This window comes from Bufo bufo, chromosome 3, assembly GCF_905171765.1.
Source record: "Bufo bufo chromosome 3, aBufBuf1.1, whole genome shotgun sequence".
In the NCBI taxonomy this organism is placed as follows: Eukaryota; Metazoa; Chordata; class Amphibia; order Anura; family Bufonidae; genus Bufo; species Bufo bufo.
In genome coordinates, this window is record NC_053391.1 from 122,898,742 (window position 1) to 122,923,303 (window position 24,562).

At 42.7% G+C, this 24,562-nt stretch overlaps 1 protein-coding gene across 1 annotated transcript in view; it reads left to right on the forward strand.

Moving 5' to 3' along the window:
• CUX1 (cut like homeobox 1) overlaps nt 1-24,562 on the forward strand; it is a 357,714-nt gene that overhangs the window by 156,068 nt on the left and 177,084 nt on the right. The window contains 3 exon segments of the mRNA XM_040423522.1: nt 6,559-6,682; nt 14,519-14,595; nt 18,849-18,915. Coding sequence (XP_040279456.1) covers nt 6,559-6,682; nt 14,519-14,595; nt 18,849-18,915 — 268 coding nt within the window.

Consider the following 24,562-nt stretch of genomic DNA (forward strand, 5'->3'; position numbering starts at 1 on the left):
TTCAGTGCTGGCAGTCAGACTGTGTAGGGGCAAACCCCTTTGAAAGGTAATAACCAGTTGTGAGTTTATTGACTACCGTATATATTTAGGAAGAATAACAGAGGGTCGGTACAACATAGGTATGAGAAAATATAGCAGGGAAATACAATTACTTACTAGAACAGACAGGTCAGGAGAGGTGCTGGCTCCTCCTTTAATGACCTGGTTTGTAACTTTCCATCCTGGTTCCAGATTAGAATATCCTCATAGCTATTAGCTCATGGCATTGTAATATTTCCAGTGTCTATTATCCAGAGCCATAAACTGTCATTCTTATGCGTTCTTAAGGAGGTTGTAATATTCTGCACTTATTACCCCACCCATTTAAACATGCTTAATGAGATTGTGCTATTAAGTATATTTTTGAGGCCGGTATTTAGGAGCTGGTTAGGTTAGCAGCAGATCTGAATCCTCGCATCATCCATACAGATTGTCTAATGTGTCTGGGGTTTAATAACTAAAACCGTGACAATGCCAGTAATAAACTAATAAAGATTAATAAGGCTGGCGATGACAAGACTGTTTCACATACAGTACATCAACACTGACAAATCTAATAGTAAGTTACAACATAGGGAGGAATTTATCATAGAGCAGCCTTACTCTGGTCTTGATATCCCCTGCGCTCCCAGAGGATGCCCCTAATTTATGGCGAGACCTAGGCATCATCATAAATTAGGTGCACTCTCTGGCAGCCTGTGCTCCTAGCCTGAACTTAAAGGGGTTATCTCACTTCAAGAAGTAGCATTGATCATGTAGAGAAAGTTAATACAAGGCATTTACTAACGTATTGTGAATGTCCATATTGCTTAATTTGCTGGCTGGATTCATTTTTCCATCACATTATACACTGCTCGTTTCCATGGTTACGACCACCCTGCAATGCAGCATCGATGGCCGTGCTGGCACACTATCGGAAAAAGCACCAGCCTATGTTCTTGGCCCTTTTTCCTATAGTGTGTAAGCACGGCCATCGCTGCTGGACTACAGGCTGGTCGTAACCATGGAAACGAGCAGTGTATAATGTGATGAAAAAATGAATCCAGCCAGTGAAGGAAGCAATATAGACAATCACAATACATTAGTAAGTGCCTTGTATTAACGTTCTCTACATAATAAATGCCACTTGCTGAAGCGAGACAACCCCTTTAATGCCAGTCCCTAGCTGTTGTAGATTTCCAAAAACTGTCGTAAAAGAATATAAATGTGCAGGGCCACGGCTCCGCCCTCGCCACACTACACCAGGGACGAGGGTGGCATAGAAACGCCACTTGCTCCTAGATGTGTGGGTTAGGGTTCCTATGGAAAATCTGACACATCATTCCTGCACTCAATACCCCATAATTTGAAAGTGAAGACAGGATGTTCGAAATATTTGCTAATTTATTGTAAAGGAAGAACTAAACTCTTGCATTGACATAAGTGTTCAGACCCTTTACTCAGGACTTAGTTGAAGCACCCTTGCCAGCAATTACAGCCACCAGTCTTCTTGGGCATGATGCCACAAGTTTTACAACATTAGACTGGTGAAGAGGTTGCGGTGCTTGGGAAAGTGCTGCAGCCTTTTCAGTATTTACAACTCTCCAGACACCACAAGGCCTCATGGACGCGATCGTATTTTCCATCTCCGTCCGATCCACGGATCACCCATGGACTCATTCTTTTTGATGGGGCTGCAAGAAATGTGTTTCTTTTCCACAAATCACTGAACATGTCCTGTTCTTGTCTGTTTTGTGGTCAAGAATAGGCATTTCTGCAAAGAATTTTCGGCATGCACACGGCCAGAATCCATATTTTGTAGAGCCACGATTTGTGGGCCACAAAATACATACGGTTGTGTGCATGTAGCCTAAGGCTACTTTCACACTAGCGTTGTTTGAATCCGGCGTTCAATTCCGTCAACGGAACTGCCCGCCGGATCCGGAAAAACGTGTGAAAACTTATTACATTTGAATCCTGATCAGGATTTTGATCACAATGAAAAAATGCATTGGAAAAAACGGATCCGCCATTTATGGACTTTAACATTTTTTTTCACATTTTTCGGGTTTAACATGCAAAAGCCGGATCCGTTTTGATGGAACACACGGCGCCAGATCCGGCGTTAATGCAAGTCAATGGGAAAAAGGCCGGATCCGGCATTCAGTCAAAGTGTTCCGGATTTTGGGCCGGAGGTAAAAATACAACATGCTACGCTTTTCTGAAAAGCCTGATCAGTCAAAAAGAACTGAAGACATCCTGATGCATCCTGAACGGATTGCTCTCCATTCAGAATGCATTAGGATAAAACTGATCAGTTCTTTTCCGGATTTGAGCCCCTAGGACGGAACTCAGCGCCGGAAAAGAAAAACGCTAGTGTGAAAGTACCCTAACGCTGTGTACGTAGTAGAGCCTGTTATGTGTAGAGCAGTGTTATGCCTCTCAATACTGTCTCTCTAACATGTTTGCATGTTCATAAAAAAACTTTTGATCTTCTGTCTAGAAACTTTGCTATGTTGGTGTGTAACGTTCTTTTGTCCTATCAAGTTTTGGTTCTGCCAAGGGAAGAGATAGTTAAAGCCCTCCTGGTCCAAGGATTAGCGTAGCAGGACAGTCCTTTACACTTTATCTTGAAGGGATTATTGTATACAAGTCTCTGTGACCAATACCAGATCAGGCCACCTTGGAGCCGAAGACCTTAACTAATTAAAATACTGTGGAAAACAGACTAATTGGAATACCACTCAAAACAATTTAAAGGGCTTATGTGTTTCTTCTTAGACTGAATGTTCTTGGCCTCGAAGCAAGTTTAGAGTTTGATTATAGTTAACCTGTCTCAGCCGAAACACTAAGAAACGTGATTGTTCTGGTCATAGTCTGTTTCCTATTACAGTCTAAATGAGAACAGGTTATTATGCTAACACACGATCTCTGAATAAATTGGTCCTTACATTACCAGGTTAACACACAACATAGTATAGTTACATACAGGAAGAAGGTTTTGTAGAAGCTTTTCATCTAACATGTCTTCTGTTATTTCTTGGTAATATAAAGATCAGTCCAAAGGTTCTGCTTATTGCCCCAGTATGTCTTGTATAATAACGTGTTGTATGTCATGAAATGTAATTCTGTTATCAGGGATATTCATCGAAACTGTTTCATCATCACTTTATGGGAACCTCCTTGTACTGCTCAGCCAATTTGTCTCAGGCTCTGTTCACACAGCATTTGAATGAAAATGTTTGGATTATACACTGGTAAAACTCCTGCTGCAAACGCCATACGCCGCAGTTCCCCCGATATAGGCCAAAAGAGTGTTCTTGCGGCCTCTATTGGGGTGGTGTGCAGAAATTCTTTCCTATATAGTGTTCCACTGCAAAAAAAAACAAAAAACCTGTATACTTTTTGTGATTTACATTGTGGAAAGTGGGCACTTTATGGCAATACGATGGTATTCCTTTGAGAATACACACGATGTATGCCTCAACGAGCCTGGACCTATCATGTATGATTAAAAAAAATTCAGTTGACCAGGGACCTTCACTTCCTAGGACCTTCCACGTCCAAACTCCCTCAAATGCTTCCCAGCAGCACGACATATAAGACTGAAACACATTTAAAAAGAACCTGTCACCACAAAATGCAGTGCAGTCCGCAGGCAACTTTTATAGAGCAGGAGAAGCTGAGCAGATTGATAGTTTTATGGGAAAAGATTTGGTAAAACTTGTAATGTGTTTATTTGTTGCTATTTCATATGTTGCTATTTCTGACCTCAGTTGTACATGGGGAAGGTGTTATCAGTGATTGGCAGCATTCCCTGTGTAAGTATGCATACAGAGATATCTGTCAGTCACTGATAGTTGTACAGGGGTGAGGTGTTCTCAGTGATTGATAGCATTCTCAGTGTAAGTGTGTATACAGAGATAGCTATCAGTCATTGATAGTTGTACACAGGGAGGTGTTATCAGTGATAGATGGCATTCTCTGTGTAACTGTGTATACAGAGATATCTGTCAGGCACTGATGGCTGTACACAGGGTGGTGTTCTCAATGATTGATAGATATCTCTGTACACATACTTACACAGGGAATGCTGTCAGTCACTACTAGCTGTACACAGGGGAGGGCTTAGTCATATTTGAAATTTGGATTTAAATATGCCAATTTTTTGGCATCCAAACGTTACTATCTTGATACTTTCTAATGCACTTCTGTTTAATTTTCAAAAAAGAAAAACATAAAAAAAGAGAGAGCAGAGATTTAAATGTATAACTTATAAGTTTCACTGAATCTTTTACCACAAAAATAAAAATATCAATCTTCTCAGCTCCTCCTGTTGTATTTTAGTTAATTATTTTACTCACTTAGGCCGAATGCACATAGCCGTGGAACTCGGACGTGAGCGGTCCGTGGTATCCCGGCCTGGCATCCTGCTGACAGCAGGAGCGCACGGCGTCATTGGTCGTTATGACGCCGTGCGCTTCATGCCGCCGCTGCACTACAGTAATATACTTGTATAAATCATATGACGGCAGTGTGCATTCGGCCTTATACATCGCTGACATATTCCACAGGCACTCTGTCCCTATTGGGGCTCAAAATCTGGATTTTCTCTTTAGTACCCGGAGGAAACCCATGTGTACACAGGTGTAAGTGTACATCTAACAGTATTATATTCTGACATGTGGCACAAGAGATGATCATGCAGCTTTTCTTAGTATTCATTACTCATTGGTTGGTGCTCAGATGCCTGATCTTCTTGCACTGCTAACTAGAAGAACTCCTACATCAGCATTCATGATGGCTACCATTGGAAAATAGGAATAAATTGTCGCCATCCACCCCCAGCTCCACTTACCTCTGGAGCATTCCTAAAATCTCGCTTTCTCCAACTGCAGGTATTTTGGCCAGTCCGGCTACCCATTACTCTGTTGTGTTCAAATGTAAAACATACCAAATCTTTATTGTTACATACAAAACATAATAATAAAAACCATATATATGGCAATGAAGACACAAGAATAACACTGGACTGCTGGTAATGTAGCAATATAATAAATGCAGTAAATCCCATCTACCCCTGACAAGTGCCAAGTAGATATCAAGTCAATAGGTAATAATAAAGTGCATGAAAATGGGGATAAACGTGGGAAAAATAACTGCTCAATAAATACAGACCAGTAAATCCTGACCCCAACGCGCGTTTCGCTGTCGCTTCTTTCTCCCCTGAAGAAGCGACAGCGAAACACGTGTCAGGGTCAGGTGTTTATTCATTTCTGTCTTTAGCTCACAGCCATTACTGCCTTTGGGCGTTAATTTTGATGTTGGCCATACTCTGTTGGCAGATCCCAACCCTGCTGCTGCCCTGCTGGTGTTGGACTAGTGAACTACACTGCCCACCATGAAATGGTTACTGTTATATTAAGTGAATCCTTTAGTTCTAAAGTTTAGAACATGGCGTGCTAAGGTATAATATGCTGGAAGAGGGATATTTTGTGGCCATGTGTCATGATTAGTGCACTGTCTGCTCCCTTAACCCCACATGGCCACTTTCTCCTCTTTTCTATATGGTAGGATGTTGGGATATTTCTTAAAGTTAAAAAAAAAAAAAACATAAGAAACACACTTTTATTTGCAAGTCAATGCATTGATTTTGTAGTATTCTTTTTTATGATCTCATCAGCCTGGGTTCTGAGTGTGACCAAATAGAATGAGATCGCAAGTTGCAGAGATTTAGTGGCCAATAGGCACCACCCAACCCACAGGCCCCCCCCCCCCCCTACTTTATTTACCTATTCTGAAATTAATCTTTAATAAAAAATAAAATCCTAAGTGATTCGTTCAGCACTTTATTCTCTTTAAATTCACCTGAATGAATGGATTAACTCAGGAGAGTAACAAGTCAAGAGCTCATCACAGGAGTAGTAGAGCGAAGCAGGTCAGGTTTACGCTGAGGTAACAGTTTGTATTTCCTCTTGTGTGGCTCTTTAATTGTACATGTCTACAGGCTTTAAGATGAATTTAATTGATTTACATCACAATGCAATCTGAGAAATATGCAAATGGCTGGAGCAGAAGCAGAGAGGCATGCGGAGCATTCATCATACGCGTGGAGGCTATGGGAAATTAATGTCCTAATGTGCGCAGAAAAATGAATAAACGGTTCCACATGTTAATTCATGCTTTAACCCACACGGAGACTTTATTAATCCCAGCTCAACAGAGAGATAATTTGAAACTGTTCAATAAGGTGATATTATGTTTTAGCATTGATTTTTCTTCCCTTTTCAGGCATGTTGCAGAAACCCCGGCTCTGTTTCCCAGCAAAATCCATTGATCCTTCTCAACTGAAACGTTTAAAGTTCAATTTAACATTTAGGGAGTAAAAGGTCTCCAAAGGGACTCATATCTATTGATTTTGTGTCAGAGTTGAAGAGATGGAGTTTAAAACACACTGATCCTACAGGGTGAAGAAAGCCTTGTATTATATAACCACACAGAGCTATGTAAACACATTTTCTCCCAATTGTTTTTCTACAGAGGTTACAATAAAAGCACTTAGAGAGAAAATCCGGGAATATGAACAGACCCTGAAGAACCAGGCGGAAAACCTGGCTCTGGAGAAAGAACAAAAGTTACAAAATGACTTTGCTGAGAAGGAGAGGTGAGTGGAAGTATTAGCATGGCTAATGTACAGTGCCGGCCATGTATGTGTGTACACTGCTGGACCTTTCTTGTTTTGTTTTTTTTTGCATTTTGCAGACCAATATTTTATGCAATGCATGTAACTGAGTTCTGAAGCAATGCTGGAAGCTTTAATATAAGAGGAGCTCCGTTACCGGGTTTTGACACAGATCGTGTTGTACATCCATGGCACAAATATGGTTCACACTCAGATTTTGCAGCAGATCTCACCATATGCATCACATTGCAGTAAAAATCCGCAGGAATTGATGAATTTCAGATTTGCACAGCAAGCCAATTTCCACATAGATTTGTTTCCGCAGCGCGTGGACAACTTTTGCTGCTACTGTAGTACACTGCGGATTGTCCGTCTGCACCGCATCCGTTCCATATTTTAATAAGAATCATTAAAGTCCCTGTCAACTTTAACTCCATTGCTGCTGTCTGCGCCTGACGTATTTTGACCCAAACGTACAGTTGGAAAGAGACGTCTGATCTGACCAGATTGTGACAATTTTTTTTATTGCATGCTCACAGTATCCTCTATCTGTATGAAAGTTTACCAAGTCACAGCCACAAGACCCTGACACCTCCCCCCCCCCCCCCCCACTAGTTCCAAAGAACCCAACTTAGATCCCATAGTAAAAGATGGTACAGAAATAATAATGACACTGAAATGTGATATACCGGATGGATTCTACGGTATAGCCTAAATCAGTGGTGGTGAACCTATGCACGGGTGCCAGAGGTGGCACTCAGAGACCTCTCTGAGGGCACCCACACCTTGGAAAAAGTCTATGGTGTACCAATATGCCTTAGGCCCCTTTCACACAAACGATACGGATTGGCTCAGGATGCGTTCAGTGGTTCAGTTTTTTCCGTTTGCTTTGATGCATTTTTCACGCGCGTGAAAAAAAACTGAAGGTTTACAAACAACATCTCCTAGCAACCATCAGTGAAAAACGCATTGCACCCGGACTGCATCCGGATTCAATGCGTTTTTCACTGAAGCCCCATTCACTTTTGTGGGGCCAGGGTTGTGTGAAAGACGCAGAATATAGAACATGCTCCGATTCTCACGCAATGCAGAATTGATGAGTGAAAAAACTCACTTGTGTGAAAGGGGCCTTAGGCCCCTTGTAGACGAGCGTGTCCGGATGCGTCCCGGTGCATTGCGGCAAACCCGCGAGAGTTGGTACGCAATTGCAGTAATTTTTGACTGCGATTGCGTTCCGATGTTCAGTTTTTATCGCGCGGGTGCAATGTGTTTTGCTCGCGCGTGATAAAAAAACTGACTGTGGTACCCAGACCCGAATTTCTTCACAGAAGTTCAGGTTTGGGTTAGTTGTAGTGTAGATTGTATCATTTCCCTTATAACATGGTTATAAGGGAAAATAATAGCATTCTGCATACAGAATGCATAGTACAATAGGGCTGGAGGGGTTAAAAAAAAAAATATATAATTTAACTCACCTTAACCGCCTCTGGACCGCCTAACGCAGGATCGCGTTCCGAAGGCGACAGCTGAAGGCAGAGTCACGCATATACGCGTCATCTCGCGAGACGCGAGATTTCTCTCAAAGCGGGCCAGCAATGTGTATGCGCATCGCGGGCCGGCAAAAGTTAGAGGAGTATTTCGTCATCAACCTGCCAGCCAATGATCGTCGCTGGCAGGTTGATGATTTTTTAAAAATCGAATCATAAGCCATCTAACACCTTATATTTATAAATATAAGGTGTTAAATGGCTTCTCTGCTCCTCTGCTGGTCCTTTTCGTCGGTTGGTCCCAGCAGAGGAGCAGACATCACAGTGAGTACACACCAAACACTTCGCTTAGCCCCAGATCACCCCCCCATCACCCCAATTAACCCCTTGATCACCCCTGTCAATCACTAGTGAAAGGGAAAAAAGTGATCAGTGTAAACTGTCACTTTTTTTTTTCACTAGTATTGACTGTTAGGTTTAGGATAGTTTAGGCCCCTTTGGTTAGGTAGTTTAGCGATCGTTTAGCGCCCAGTCCACCGCACCGCAGTCACTTAGCGTATCGCTAATCAGCATTTGTACTTTTATAGTATCTGTAAGTGATCAAAACTGATCAGTCAGATCTATAATAGTATTAGTGTCACCTCAGGCCTGATCGGTCGCCCACACGTGCGTTCACCCACGCCCGCCCCGCCACAGTGACCACTGCACAATCACTTTACAAGCGCTGCGGCGATAAAAAAATCAGTTTTGATATTTTTTATCAATCGCAGCGGCCTCCCATTTGTAAGACAGGCTTGCTTTTTTTCTTGGGTAGTCTCAGGGAATACCCCTAAATTTATAATGTCAAACAGGGGGTATTCTTCTGAAGAGGCCTACAGGCTTCTGACCCAGTCGGATGAGGAATGGGAACCCTCATCTGATGAATCTAGCGGGTCAGAATATGAACCTGTAGAAAGCAGTGGCAGTCTGACCCAAAGTTCGGACGAGGAGGTTGAGGTCCCTGATAGCACCAGGCGTACCCGGCCCCTTGTTGCTAGACCACAGGTTGCGCAGGATCCGCTTCAAGGGCAGCAGAGTGGGGCTGGCGCTGTCGGATTACGTGGTGAGGCATACACCAGCAGCGCAGCCCTCCCTGGACCTAGTACCAGTACTGCTGTACAACATGGTGAAGTGGCGAGCACCAGAAGGGCAGTTGAAGCTGGTACGGTGGCACGTGCAATAGTTACCCCGTCGCAGCCACCGCACAGACAGGCCCGTAGACCCCCTAGAGACCCTGAGGTGCTGGCAAACCCTGATTGGCAGTCCCCAACTTCAGCCGCACCTGTAGTTCCCCCTTTCACCGCCCAGTCTGGAGTTCGGGTTGAGACAGCTCAGATGGGTTCGGCACTGGGATTTTTTGAGCTGTTCTTGACTGCGGAGCTTTTGGACATAGTCGTGGCAGAAACAAATTGGTATGCCACTCAATTTATAGCCGCCAACCCGGGAAGCTATTATGCCCAGCCTTTCCGGTGGAAACCAGTCCAAGTTTCCGAATTTAAATTTTTCTGGGCCTTCTCCTCAACATGGGTCTAACCAAAAAGCATGAATTGCGGTTATATTGGTCCACGAACCCAATTCATCACATGCCCATGTTCTCTGCTGCTATGTCCAGGGCACGATTTGAGGCCATCCTGCGTTTCCTGCACTTTAGTGACAACACCACATCCCGTCCCAGAGGCCACCCAGCTTTTGACCGACTCCACAAAATTCGGCCCCTCATAGACCACTTCAACAACAAATTTGCAGATTTGTATACCCCTGAGCAAAACATCTGCGTAGACGAGTCCCTTATACATTTTACCCGGCGCCTTGGCTTCAAACAATACATCCCAAGCAAGCGCGCCCGGTATGGGGTCAAATTATATAAGCTCTGTGAAAGGGCCACAGGCTATACCCACAAATTTCGGATCTATGAGGGTAAAGATCAGACCCTGGAGCCGGTCGGTTGCCCTGACTACCTGGGGAGCAGTGGGAAGACAGTCTGGGACTTGGTGTCACCCTTATTTGGCAAGGGGTACAATCTTTATGTGGACAATTTTTACACAAGTGTGCCCCTCTTCAGGCATTTGTTCCTAGAACAGATTGGCTGCTGTGGCACCGTGCGACCTAGTCGCCGGGGCTTCCCCCAACGGCTCGTTACCACCCGTCTTGCAAGGGGGGAGAGGGCTGCCTTGTGTAACCAAGAACTGCTCGCGGTGAAATGGAGAGACAAGCGTGACGTTTACATGCTCTCCTCCATTCACGCAGAGACGAAAATACAAATTGAACGGGCAACCAGTGTCATTGAAAAGCCCCTCTCAGTCCACGACTATAATGCGCTCATGGGAGGGGTGGACTTCAATGACCAGATGATGGCTCCCTATTTAGTTTCCCGACGCACCAGACGCTGGTATAAGAAGGTGTCTGTATATTTGATTCAATTGGCGATGTACAATAGTTTTGTTCTCTACAGTAAGGCTGGGAGAACAGGATCCTTCCTCAAATTTCAGGAAGAGATCATCGCGAACCTCCTGTATCCAGGAGGTTCCGTGGCCCCAACCACCAGTGTAGTGAGCCGTCTACACGAGCAACATTTCCCCAATGTCGTTGCTGGTACCTCAACCCAACCGTCACCCTGAAAAAGATGTCGTGTCTGTAGCAGGAGTGGAATAAGGCGTGACACCCGCTATTTCTGTTCTGACTGCCCTGACCACCCTGCCCTATGCTTAGGGGAGTGTTTCCGGAAGTACCACACACAGGTACACTTAGCATAGGGATTGCATCTCACAGGACAGGCACACAGGGCTATTAGGGCCCTTTCACTCACAGCTGCTGCAAACCTCTCCTTTCACCTGGGATAAAGTGCATAATGTACTTCGCCACATCTTTGGGCGATTTGCGCTTTGCACATTGTCCCATGGGGAAGGAGAGGTTTGTCCTATAAAGGTAAAAAAAAATAAAAAATCACCGGTAAGCAAAAAAGTTAACGTTCTGTTCAAAAAGTTAAATAAAGTTTATATGTTCCGTTCAAATGTTATTATAAAGTTAATAAATTTATTGCGTTGCGGCCTGGTTTTTTCTTTTTTGTTTTGTTTTTTTTACCTTCCAGGTGGACCAACCGATCGACTAGCTGCAGCACTGATGTGCATTCTGACAGAAGCATTGCGCTGCTGTCAGATTACACAAAAGTCGGTGTATGCGGCGCTGCAAGACGAGATTTCTCCTCTACAGTAAAAGATACGTTTTCCGAGGCATATGAGCTGAGGAGGCGGCTGTGTTCATATACTTTGGCAAACACTTTGTATATAAAAAAAATAAAAAAAATCCCGGCAATGATTTATTCATCCACATCGATTGATGTGAATGGAGAAATTGGGTTTGCCAGGGCATACAGGCTAAGTGGATATGGATGTTGGGCGGAGCTCCTATGTCCTGGCAGACGCCTTTCCCCTCCTTTTTTTTTTTTGGCAGAGATTTTTTCATCCACATTGATCGATGCGAATAAAGAAATCTGTGCCGTTCATTTTTTCTTTCAGCCCAGAGGCTGAATGGAAAAAAATATATCTCATTACCCGTATGCTCAATATAAGGAGAATAGCAGAAACTCCTAATGCTGGCCATACATGTAATGATTGCGGAGACCCTCAAATGCCAGGGCAGTACAAACACCCCACAAATGACCCCATTTTGGAAAGAAGTCACCCCAAGGTATTCGCTGAGGGCCATATTGAGTCCATGAAAGATTGAAATTTTTGTCCCAAGTTAGCGGAAAGGGAGACTTTGTGAGAAAAAACAAAAAAAAATCTATTTCCGCTAACTTGTGGCAAAAAAAATAAAAATTTCTATGAACTCGCCATGCCCCTCATTGAATACCTTGTGGTGTCTTCTTTCCAAAATGGGGTCACATGTGGGGTATTTATACTGCCCTGGCATTTTAGGGGCCCTAAAGCGTGAGAAGAAGTCTGGGATCCAAATGTCTAAAAATGCCCTCCTAAAAGGAATTTGGGCCCCTTTGCGCATCTAGGCTGCAAAAAAGTGTCACACATCTGGTATCGCCGTACTCAGGAGAAGTTGGGGAATGTGTTTTGGGGTGTCATTTTACATATACCAATGCTGGGTGAGAGAAATATCTCGGTCAAATGCCAACTTTGTATAAAAAAATGGGAAAAGTTGTCTTTTGCCGAGATATTTCTCTCACCCAGCATGGGTATATGTAAAATGACACCCCAAAACACATTGCCCAACTTCTCCTGAGTACGGCGATACCAGATGTGTGACACTTTTTTGCAGCCTAGGTGGGCAAAGGGGCCCACATTCCAAAGAGCACCATTAGGATTTCACAGGTCATTTTTTTACACATTTTGATTTCAAACTACTTTCCACACATTAGGGCCCCTAAATTGCCAGGGCAGTATAACTACCCCACAAGTGACCCCATTTTGGAAAGAAGACACCCCAAGGTATTTTGTGATGGGCATAGTGAGTTCATGGAAGTTTTTATTTTTTGTCACAAGTTAGTGGAATATGAGACTTCGTAAGAAAAAAATAATAATAAAAAAAAAATCATCATTTTCCACTAACTTGTGACAAAAAAAAAAAAGTTCTATGAACTCACTATGCCCATCAGCGAATACCTTAGGGTGTCTACTTTCCGAAATGGGGTCATTTGTGGGTTTTTTCTACTGTCCGGGCATTGTAGAACCTCAGGAAACATGACAGGTGCTCAGAAAGTCAGAGCTGCTTCAAAAAGCGGAAATTCACATTTTTGTACCATAGTTTGTAAACGCTATAGCTTTTACCCAAACCATTTTTTTTTTTTACCCAAACATTTTTTTTTTAACAAAGACATGTAGAACAATAAATTTCGAGAAAAAGTTATATATGGATGTCGTTTTTTAAAAAAAAATTTACAACTGAAAGTGAAAAATTTCATTTTTTTGCAAAAAAATCTGTAAATTTCGATTAATAACAAAAAAAGTAAAAATGTCAGCAGCAATGAAATACCACCAAATGAAAGCTCTATTAGTGAGAAGAAAAGGAGGTAAAATTAATTTGGGTGGTAAGTTGCATGACCGAGCAATAAACGGTGAAAGTAGTGTAGTGCAGAAGTGTAAAAAGTGGCCTGGTCATTAAGGGTTTTTAAGCTAGGGGAGCTGAGGTAGTTAATCCACTTGTTCGCGCAGCCGGCATCTCTTCTGTCTTCTTTTGTGAAGAATAGGACCTTTGATTCACTTTGCTGCTTTGAGAGCAGATATTTTAATTAAAGGGAACCTGCATCAGTTTTCATGGTGCCCGAACCACAGATGTTTCTCTCTGTGTATGTATTGGAAGAGACTTGTCAATCAAGCCGACTGAGAAGAAGCCAGAGGAGTGCTGCCCAGCGGACATTTCTTCCTGTCCTGGCTCTTTTCAGAACTTTGTTCTTTAGGCCTCATGCACATGACCATATCTGTTTTGCAGTCCGCATATGGCAAATCTGCAGAACACGGATCCCAGCCGTGTGCATGCCACCATTTTGTTTTTCAGACCCCACTAGAAATGTCTTTGTCTGCATCTTTTGAGGCTTCATTGAAATAAATGGGTAGGCATCCGATCCGCAAAAAAATGCAGATCAGATGCAAATCGAAACTATGGTCATGTGTAAGCATGAGCAAATCGACTTCGAAGTCTGAAGTCGATTCGCATAAAAGCGAGCGCTCTGTACAGTATTAGAATGTATTGGCTCCGATGAGCCGAAGTTATTACTTACAGTAGAAATCAATTTATGAAGTTATTATGCAAAGTCTCGCGAGACATTAGAGCCAATACATTCCAATATTGTACGGAGCTGTTTCATCCGAAGTCGATTTGCTCATCCCTAGTCATGTGCATGAGGGCTTATAAAGAGAGCGCTTATCACTCATTCATGATGACTGTGTTTGGGACAGCAGGAAACTGGTGACAGTTTCCCTTTAAGGACATCTTTGTGCCCTTGTTGTAATCAGATTCTCATATTTGTATGAAGTGATTAATATTTACTGCGTAGAACTATTGGAACTATTGTACGGTGACATTTGGATCTATTTTGTAGCCAAATCAACAAATGACTTCCTGGGCCTGTGCTTATAATGGATATGGAATGACAGTGGTTACCCAATTATTAGGTGTCTTTGGTTTTACTACACTATATATCTGCTCATTTGCTCATGAATCCTTTTTTTTAACACTTTTCTCAGTTTAAAATATCAACTGAAATGAATAATCAATTCTTCCAATATTGGTCGATATGTGTCCAGCAAATCACTTCTAAATCTTAATGTTCATTGTCTTTTAGGAAACTGCAGGAGACTCAGATGTCTACGTCTTCCAAACTGGAGGAGACTGAACACAGAGTTCAAGTTCTGCAGACAGGTTTGGATGCTTTATATTAATTCAGCGTTCTTGAGATTGATTGAAGACATTTTAGCTGTTAGGATTTTGGCAATTTTACTATTTCTTTGAAGGCAAGATCTGCCGCCTTGATCACAGCTTAATCGAAAAATTGATTATGGAGTTAATGGTCCAAATGTATCCATCAGAACATGTTTTTACCCATTGGTAGGCCATATGTCTATTATAACGGTCCCCATCTTCCTGTACCTTGTTAGCCCCATTTAAAGGGTTGGACCACAAATAACATGTATCACCTATTCACAACATGATGGTTGATTGCTAGGGGTGCAACCACTGGGGCCTGCGATTTACAGCACTTGGCTGTCTGTTGCAGCCCCATTCAAATGAATGGAGTGGTGGTCACACATGCACACAGGGATTCTCTCCTTTTAGTCATCAGTGATGGTCTAATTATCACCTCTCATGTGACTTTGCATTGTGATCAGGAGCCACATTCCAATCGGAAAAGGAAAAGAGACTTATAAAAAGCTGGGAAACTTAAGACCTTGAACTGAACACATTTGCAGATAAATATTTCAGTTGTGAAATTTGGCACTCTACGCCTGTTTGGTGATTAGGATATGTCTGCAATATTGTCTTTGTGGATGTTTTATTGTAATCAGTGCCTATGATCAAAACGTAGAGCTCCTTATTGCAATTTCAATTTCATATATATTATATAACGATCAAACAAGAACACGTGATCAAAGTGCTAAAAGAAAATACATAATAAAGTGAAAAAAAAAAATATGAAAATACTAACACTAATGCATTAATGTAAATAAATACCCAGAGACTAAAAATATATATATATATATATATATATATATATACACATACACATACACATACAGTCAGGTCCATAAATATTGGGACATCAACACAATTCTGACATTTTTGGCTCTATACACCACCACAATGAATTTGAAATGAAATGAACAAGATGTGCTTTACCTGCAGACTGTCAGCTTTAATTTGAGGGTATTTACATCCAAATCGGGTAAACGGTGTAGGAATTACAGTTTGCATATGTGCCTCCTACTTGTTAAGGAACCAAAAGTAATGGGACAATCGGCTTCTCAGCTGTTCCATGTCCAGGTGTGTGTTATTCCCTCATTATCCTAATTACATTGCGCAGATAAAAGGTCCAGAGTTCATTTCAAGTGTGCTATTTGCATTTGGAATCTGTTGCTGTCAACTCTCAAAATGAGATCCAAAGATCTGTCACTATCAGTGAAGCAAGCCATCATTAGGCTGAAAAAAACAAAACAAACCCATCAGAGAGATAGCAAAAACATTAGGCGTGGCCAAAACAACTGTTTGGAACAGTCTTAAAAAGAAGGAACGCATTGGTGAGCTCAGCAACACCAAAAGACCCGGAAGACCACGGAAAACAACTGTGGTGGATGACTGAAGAATTCTTTCCCTGGTGAAGAAAACACCCTTCACAACAGTTGGCCAGATCAAGAACACTCTCCAGGAGGTAGGTGTATGTGTGTCAAAGTCCACAATCACGAGAAGACTTCACCAGAGTGAATAACAGAGGGTTCACCACAAGATGTAAACCATTGGTGAACCTCAAAAACAGGAAGGCCAGATTAGAGTTTGTCAAACGAGATCTAAAAAAGCCTTCACAGTTCTGGAACAACATCCTATGGACAGATGAGACCAAGATCAACTTGTACCAGAGTGATGGGATGAGAAGAGTATGGAGAAGGAAAGGAACTGCTCATGATCCTAAGCATACCACCTCATCAGTGAAGCATGGTGGTGGTAGTGTCATTGCGTGGGCATGTATGGCTGCCAATGGAACTGGTTCTCTTGTATTCATTGATGATGTGACTGCTGACAAAAGAAGCAGGATGAATTCTGAAGTGTTTCGGGCAATATTATCTGCTCATATTCAGCCAAATGCTTCAGAACTCATTGGACGGCGCTTCACAGTGCAGATGGACAATGACCCAAAGCATACTGCAAAAGCAACCAAAGAGTTTATTAAGGGAAAGAAGGGGAATGTTATGCGATGGCCGAGTCAATCACCTGACCTGAATCCAATTGAGCATGCATTTCACTTGCTGAAGACAAAACTAAGGGAAAATGCCCCAAGAACAAGCAGGAACTGAAGACTGTTGCAGTAGAGGCCTGGCAGAGCATCACCAGGGATGAAACCCAGCGTCTGGTGATGTCTATGCGTTCCAGACTTCAGGCTGTAATTGACTGCAAAGGATTTGCAACCAAGTATTAAAAAGTGAAAGTTTGATTTATGATTATTATTCTGTCCCATTACTTTTGGTCCCGTAACAAGTGGGAGGCACATATGCAAACTGTTGTAATTCCTGCACCGTTCATCTGATTTGGATGTAAATACCCTCAAGTTAAAGCTGACAGTCTGCAGTTAAAGCACATCTTGTTCCAAGGAGTGCTGCGGACGTTCATTGTCTATATCTATCTATCTATCTATGATTTGAAGCATACAAGTATTCAGTGCATGACATAATTTACATTCCAAACACATAGCATGTAAAAGCATCATTTTAAACAGAGGTCAAGTCCTGGGAAAAAAAGCATTATATATATTTCGCAGAAAATTCTGTGCAACATAAAACGTAAACAAAAACTGGAATTTGCGCTAAATGTCTGTTCAGGCGTAATTCGTCTCTTTCATATTATAAGCTCCCCTTAAATACTGTATAATTTACTTACAGTTCTGAAGACTCAGGGGTGCTGGCTGGCTTGGCCTCAGGGGTGCTGGCTGGCTTGGCCTCAGGGGTGCTGGCTAGCTTGGCCTCAGGGGCGCTGGCAGGCTTGGCCTCAGGGGTGCTGGCAGGCTTGGCCGGGCAGAAGGAGTGTGGGAGACAGTGAGGCCTTTTTTCTCCAAGCTTCTCCGGGTAAAAAATATTTTTCATTACACCTCAGGTCAGACCACCAATCAGACCCCCAATGTTAATCAGACCTCAGCTCACACCTCAAGACTCCAATAAGACCTCCGATCACACCTCGGCTCAGACCCCAATATGAATGACCTCCAATCAGACCTCAGAGAAGAGCCCCATGCCTCATAGCAGCCCCCAGTAGCCTTGTAGCAGCCCCCAGTAGCCTTGTAGCAGCCCCCAGTAGCCTCGTCGCCTGCTCCCAGTGCACCTCTCCATCAGCCCCCAGTGCCTCTCACCAGCGGCCCCCCAGTCAGTGCCTCTCCATCAGCCCCCAGGCCCCCCAGTCAGTGCCTCTCCATCAGCTCACAGCCCCTCCCAGTCAGTGCCTCTCCATCAGCCCCCAGGCCCCCCAGTGAGTGCCTCTCCATCAGCCCCCAGGCCCCCCAGTCAGTGCGCCTCCATCAGCCGCCTCATAAAATAAAAAAAACACTTACCCTCTCCTGCTCCTGGATGCCGACGCCGCTCCTCTCCTCCTACGCGATGATCCTGCTGTCGGCTGTGCTGTGAAGGCTGGGCACAGCGTGACGTCACAGAGCGCCTCATACCTGTGCGCAGCCCTGGATAGCCGAGGACCAGGAAGCGGTGAGTACAAAGCCTTCACCACTTCCTGGTCCTTTTGCCCGGCGACTGGCATTTAAAGACGGGCGGCCCTGAAAGGGAACGGTGTTCCCGCTATGAAAAAAGTGCAGGAACGCTGTTCCCACACGTTCCCACAGGACTCGAGCCCTGATTTTAAATCAGCCTATTGAGGGGTAAATTAAGAGGGCACAGAACAGCAAAATCTGCCTTGCCAGCAAAAGGATTAAAGGGGTTTGCCAGGAGTGAAGTATGAAAGACCTATTCTCAGGATAGGTCATCAATGTGAAATCAGTGGGGGTTGTCACCCATCACCCCCATCGATCGGCTATTTGAAGAGGCCACAGCACGAAGTTAAGCACTGCAGCTTCTTCTTAGGCCAGTGATGTCACATGGTTCACATGACCTATGTGCAGTCGCTTTTAAGTGAATAGGACTTGGCTGCAATACCAAGCATAGCCACTATACAATGTACGGTGTGCTTGGTATTCTGTGAACAGGACACAGCACTAAAGCTGGGGTGCAGACCTATCCTCCAGTATACTGTAGGTCATTAATATTTTACTCCCGGAAAAGCCTTTAATATTATGATAGGATGAGTCTATCTGACCCTGTTCTGCAGCACAGAATATACCACCACATACTTTAACTTGCAGAAGCCAATTTTCATTGAAAGTTTATGATCAAATCTGTTTTCTGATCTGATATTTCTCTCCTCTGCAGCTTTGGAAAAGTCCCAGGCATCATTATTTGATCTGAAAACAAAATACGATGAAGAAACCTCAGCAAAGTAAGTGCTTGAAAGTTTTTTGTACCTACTGTGTCATAAAAAGAATGGGAGAGATTTATGAAACGGGCTTAAAGAGAAACTGTTTTTGCTGGCCATAGCTGCCAATCACAGCACAGCTTTCATTTTGTATCCTGCTCTTGAAAAAGGAAAGCTGTGTTGGGATTGGTTATTATGAGCAACAAAAAGTCTTTCTTTTAGACTATTTCATAAATCTTCTTTTCAAATCTACTTTAAGTTTTAGAAGAACCTGGCAGCACAGGGATTGATCTACTTGCTGGAGGACTGGGCGGTGGATATAAGGTTGACTTTGATTAGCCCAGCATTAGCAGGACCAGCTAGAGACCTTCCAACCACATTTACCAGCATGACCAATAACGATTTTAATCAGATTATTCTCAAGAAACACACTTGAAGGCCTCATGCTGAGATCCTGGATCAATTACCCATTATTATTTGTGACACAGCATAGTTTTTTTTTTTTTTAGATTGTAAAGATTTACAGAAGTTTTTCATTTAGTCATACCCAAATTAGCTCTATAATTAAAATATTTCTAACAGCATAAGACTTGTCTGAATAGACTGCCGCTATTGCCCGGCTTTAACTGAGCACATAGCAATAAATGATTGCCAATTGAAAGGCTTAAGATGTGTTTTCAGGCTTTTAAGAAAATCAACACTCATGCTGTGCTATTGATTTGGTATTTTTTATAGCCTGTGTATACTAAGCCTTTCTATCTATGAATATGGCACATATACAAACAAACTGAAAAAATGGCATGGTGTTAAACAGGCAGGAAGTGCTCAAACCCATATGCAGTTGTGCATGTGTATACAGGGGAGTAAATCCTGCACTTGTGGCCCGTTGCTAATGGCGATCCCCAGCAAAAATGCATACAGTGGAGGATGCCCGCAGCGGACTACAAGTACCACAATAAGCATCCTACACTTAGGCTACCTGCGGACTGTCTTGCAGAAATTCCGTGCAGATTTTTGTGCGTTTTCACACCAGATCCACACCAAAAATCACAGGTATTACTTGAGGTTTTTGGTGTGGATTTGATGCAGTTTTGCGGCAGATCTCACCTTTGCATTGAAAAGGATGAAATCCGCACAAAAGAACCCCACAAAGAATTGACATGCTGCGTATCTCAAAATCCACACGGCAGGTCAATTTCCACATGGGACAAAATATAAACCTACCTGAGATTTATCTAATCGCATTCATTTTGCTGATGCTGTATTACGCTGCAGTTTTTCCACACTTCTCCCCCACCACATTCCTTTCCAGAAAGTGGCGAGAGCAAACGTCAACAACAAACAAACATCATTTGCATAGGGTTAAAAAGTGTTTTTTTACGCCAGAAAATTGGCATAGGGGTGATGATAAATATCCCCATAGCCCCCCCCCCCCCCAATCACTCCTGGTCGGATCCTCCCTGGTCTCTCTCAATGCAGGAAATGATCACTCAATTATTGGCAGATTATCGCTGGGACCAGTGATTGGCTGAGCGTCTTTTCCTGCATGTATAAAGGGACCAGGAAGCAGAGACTGGTGGGGGATCAGGAAGCAATAGAACAGAAGTGGTGGGGGATCGGTATGGTGAATTTTTCTTGTATTATTTTACAACATTGTGAGCCCCTTTTTTGTTTTTTTAATTTAATTATTTGGCTGAACAACTCTTCTATGGCCGCATTCAGACTGCCATAAAGCGGTTAGCTGATTATATCATGTGTGATTTAAAAAAAATTAATTAAAAAAAATAAAGACTTTCCCAGAGCGAGGTGCCACGCTGGAGTTTCTGAAGAAAAACAGAACCATATAGACAGAACAGATACCAATGACTAATGGCCAGAGGGGGGCATTACGGAGGCACAACACACAAAATATTCCTGGCATGGATATGTATGATCGGGAAAGCTGGCCATACACATAAGATAATTGTTGTCTGAACCTGACGATTTTAGTAGGACCAGCCCACCATCTGAGTATGTCCGTATAGTGCTGCTTTAACAAGTTTTTAACCTTTTTTTTTATTTTAATTATAGTAGTATATAGCCATATTTCCTATGCTATAGAGGAACAAAGAGACTATTTTTATTACCATGTATACGAAGGACTGGTTTGACCAGACTGCACCCTGTCATTACAATGTTTGAAGAAAAACCTTAATAAGCAACTGAATAAGAAATCCGAAGATTGTCAAATCTGATATCCCCCACCACCAGAATCTAAGACCATGTAACACCAGTGGTATTCCATTACTAAGACGTGGAATTCCCCGGGCTTATTATACTGCTTTCCATTTTTGCTTGGCGACCATCAGATGTTTCCTGCCCAGTCAGAGATAAACCTGTACAAGATGTGGTTTCCTTAGACGTCATGCTTACTAATATAATGTGATTATTCCTGTGCTACTTAGTATAGCAAGTATCACCCCACTGACATGTTTTCTATTGTAGCTGTATATATTAATACAATGCCAAGAAAATGGTCCATTTCCATGTATATTTTTTTATCCAACCAGTGGAACAGATATCCTTGGGTTTAGCATCATAGACTTAAAGAGGACCTTTCACCAGAATAAAGCATCTAAACTAACTATACAGACGTGTAGAGCGGCGCCCAGGGGTCCCCCTGCACTTACTGTTATCCCCGGGCGCCGCTCCGTTCGCCTGGTATAGCCTCCGGTATCTTCATAGTTAGGCTCCACCCAGGGGAACCTGCCACGGTCTCTTTCTCCTATGCTGTAGCGCTGGCCAATCGCAGCGCTCAGCTCATAGCCTGAGAGAAAAAAAAGCCTCTCAGGCTATGAGCTGAGTGCTGCGATTGGCCAGCGCTACAGCATAGGCGAAAGAGACCCCGTCAGGTTCCCCTGGGTGGAGCCTAACTATGAAGATACCGGAGGCTATACCAGGCGAACGGAGCGGCGCCCGGGGATAACAGTAAGTGCAGGGGGATCCCTGGGCGCCGCTCTACACGTCTGTATAGTTAGTTTAGATGCTTTATTCTGGTGAAAGGTCCTCTTTAATGCTTATCAATAACCAGATGAATGACCACCTTATAGGTATCGACTCCTACTACACTGTGTACATGATTGGTTTTCCATATTCTTTTATAAAGCGTCTTTGACATCCTCTTACAGATGTCAGGAGTAAAAAGCTTTGCGCTAGTGATGTCCGGTCCTGATGGCTTTTACTTTTCCACTTAATATAACAACATAAATACATAAGAGGTGATCAACCCCTTTTTTGTTTGATATCATCTCGTCCACCATTTCTTAGCTTCTTACCCTTAAGCCTCGCAACATTTTTGGTCATGGTGTAATGCACACTTGAATTTTCTCATTATCTGCAATGCACTGAAAAATATCTCCGGCGAATCCTGTAACCTCAGGGAATATAAATATAAAATAAAATGTATATCTACAGTTTAACCCAGAAGCCATAAAAAACCACATTGACCTTTATTAAGATCACATAAGTTTAATGTAAGAGAGATTTTTATTTACAAGCATATCGCGCATGGAATGGAAGGGAAGCAGCTTGGCTCTCTCTTCCATTACGTTCACAGGAAATGTCACGCAAGCCATAATAATAACTGGCAAAGCATAAAAGTAATACATTGGGGGTTTTGTTGGTACTTCCAATGATATATTTGTATCACGTTTTAGTTTTTAGAAAATGTATCACAACATTTTTAGAAAATAGATTTTTTTTTTATATCTATTTTACAGTTGCACATGTTTTGTCACCATTCTCTAAACTAAAAACCAACAAAATTTATCATAAAGGAGGGGTGGGCCTGCAATCAGCTCATGGGATCACACTATGAGCTTGTTATTTCAAGATTAGGCTGTATAACCCTTTTAAGTTTTTACCCCGGTCATTGATGCCTTTAGTTTCTTTCCCCATTATACATATCCTTGCAGAGCTAAGGCTGTGTTCACATTAGCGTCAACCAAGCTTCTGATTGAACCCCAATGAATCCTAATACAGCCTGCTGATTTATATTGAAGTTTGTTGGTTGCCATTAGAGTACGTTCACCCAGTGGACTTTGACACAACTGTTTCTGCTGCAGTTTTTCACTTTGCATGCGGTGGACCTGCTTGCGGCTTAGTTCCATTGAATGGAGCTGAACCGCAAGCGAACACCCACAGCAGCTTCAAAGCTGTGTCCATCCAGATACTGCACCAAGAAGGGACTAGTCCTTTCTTGGCACAGTCATGGCTTTAAAGAGTAACTAAACTTTTATTAAACTTTTTTTTTTTTTTTTTTAAATGTCCCAAATGCCTTAACAATAATTTTTCAAATCTACTTTATTAACAGATTTTGCCTTTTTACTAAAGAAATTGGCACCCAAAATCCTGATATCCGCACTCTAAATTCACTATATTTGCACATCGCTGACTTCTCAGCGGTGTATGGAGTTTGGATTCCTTGCACTATAGCAATGGGGCTGCAGTGAATGGTGTACAGGCAGGAGCACACATAGCTGCACCTGCCTGTGCCCGCTTCGCTCATCCTGGCATAGCATTTAGCCGAGCCTGGGGTGCACAGGCAGGAGCAGCAATGTACTCTACTGCCTGTACACTGTTCGCTGCTTGCCCCATTGCTACAGTGCAAGGAGTCCGTACTCTGTACACCGCTGGGAAGTCAGCAATATGTGAATGTATTGAATTTAGTGTGTGGAAGAAATCAGGATTTTGGGTGCCAATTTCTTTAGTAAAACGGCAAAATCTGTTAATAAAGTATATTAGAAAAATTATTGTTAAGGCATTTGGGACATTAAAAAAATAAATAAAAAATGTTTACTAAAAGTTTAGTTATTCTTTAAGCCACCGGCCAGCTCCTGATCTGCAGCAATGTCCCTAGAGGTCGACACCACACAGCCACTAGCCAAACTTTGGCATGGTGTCAGCGTTAAAATTCTAATGGTAAATTCCACCATGTGAACAGGCCCTTAGGGTCCATTCAGACGTCCCTAGTGCATTGCGGATCCGCAATACACTCGGCCAGCACCCCCATAGAACTGCCTATTCTTGTCCGCAATTGCGGACAATAATAGGACATGTTCTATTTTTTCTGGAGCCGCGGACCGGAAGATCGGGGGAGCTCTCTGGAAATGCGGAGAGCACATAGTGTGCTCTCTGCATCCATTCCATCCCTATTGAGAATGAATGGGTCCGCACCTGTTCCGCAATTTGCAGAACAGATTAGGACCCATTATACGGACATTTGAATGGAGCCTTAGAGTTTCAGTATTTTTAACAGCAAGAGCAGAACTGTAGATCACACTATTTCTGCCTTGAATAAGAAGCAGGACCCTGATGAAAAAAGGAAAAATGTCACCGTCGACAGATCCATTATAAAAGTTGTACGCAAATTTTCCAAGCTGCGTATCTATTTGAAAAGCCAGTGATAAAATGCCACCAACCTTTGAAGAGAGGTTTAAAACTGAAGCAGGTACATGGCTTGGAAAGTGTTACATATCCAGCCTTTTTACTTTCTCTCCCTCCCCGTGCAGTATTGCCAGTGTGTCGGATGGAATATCAGAAAGCCACTTATGGCAACTGTAAAGTTTTCCATGTGTAGGCTCAAAATAAAATGTAATTAGCCTTTATGCTTAGAACAAGGATCCATTGATGA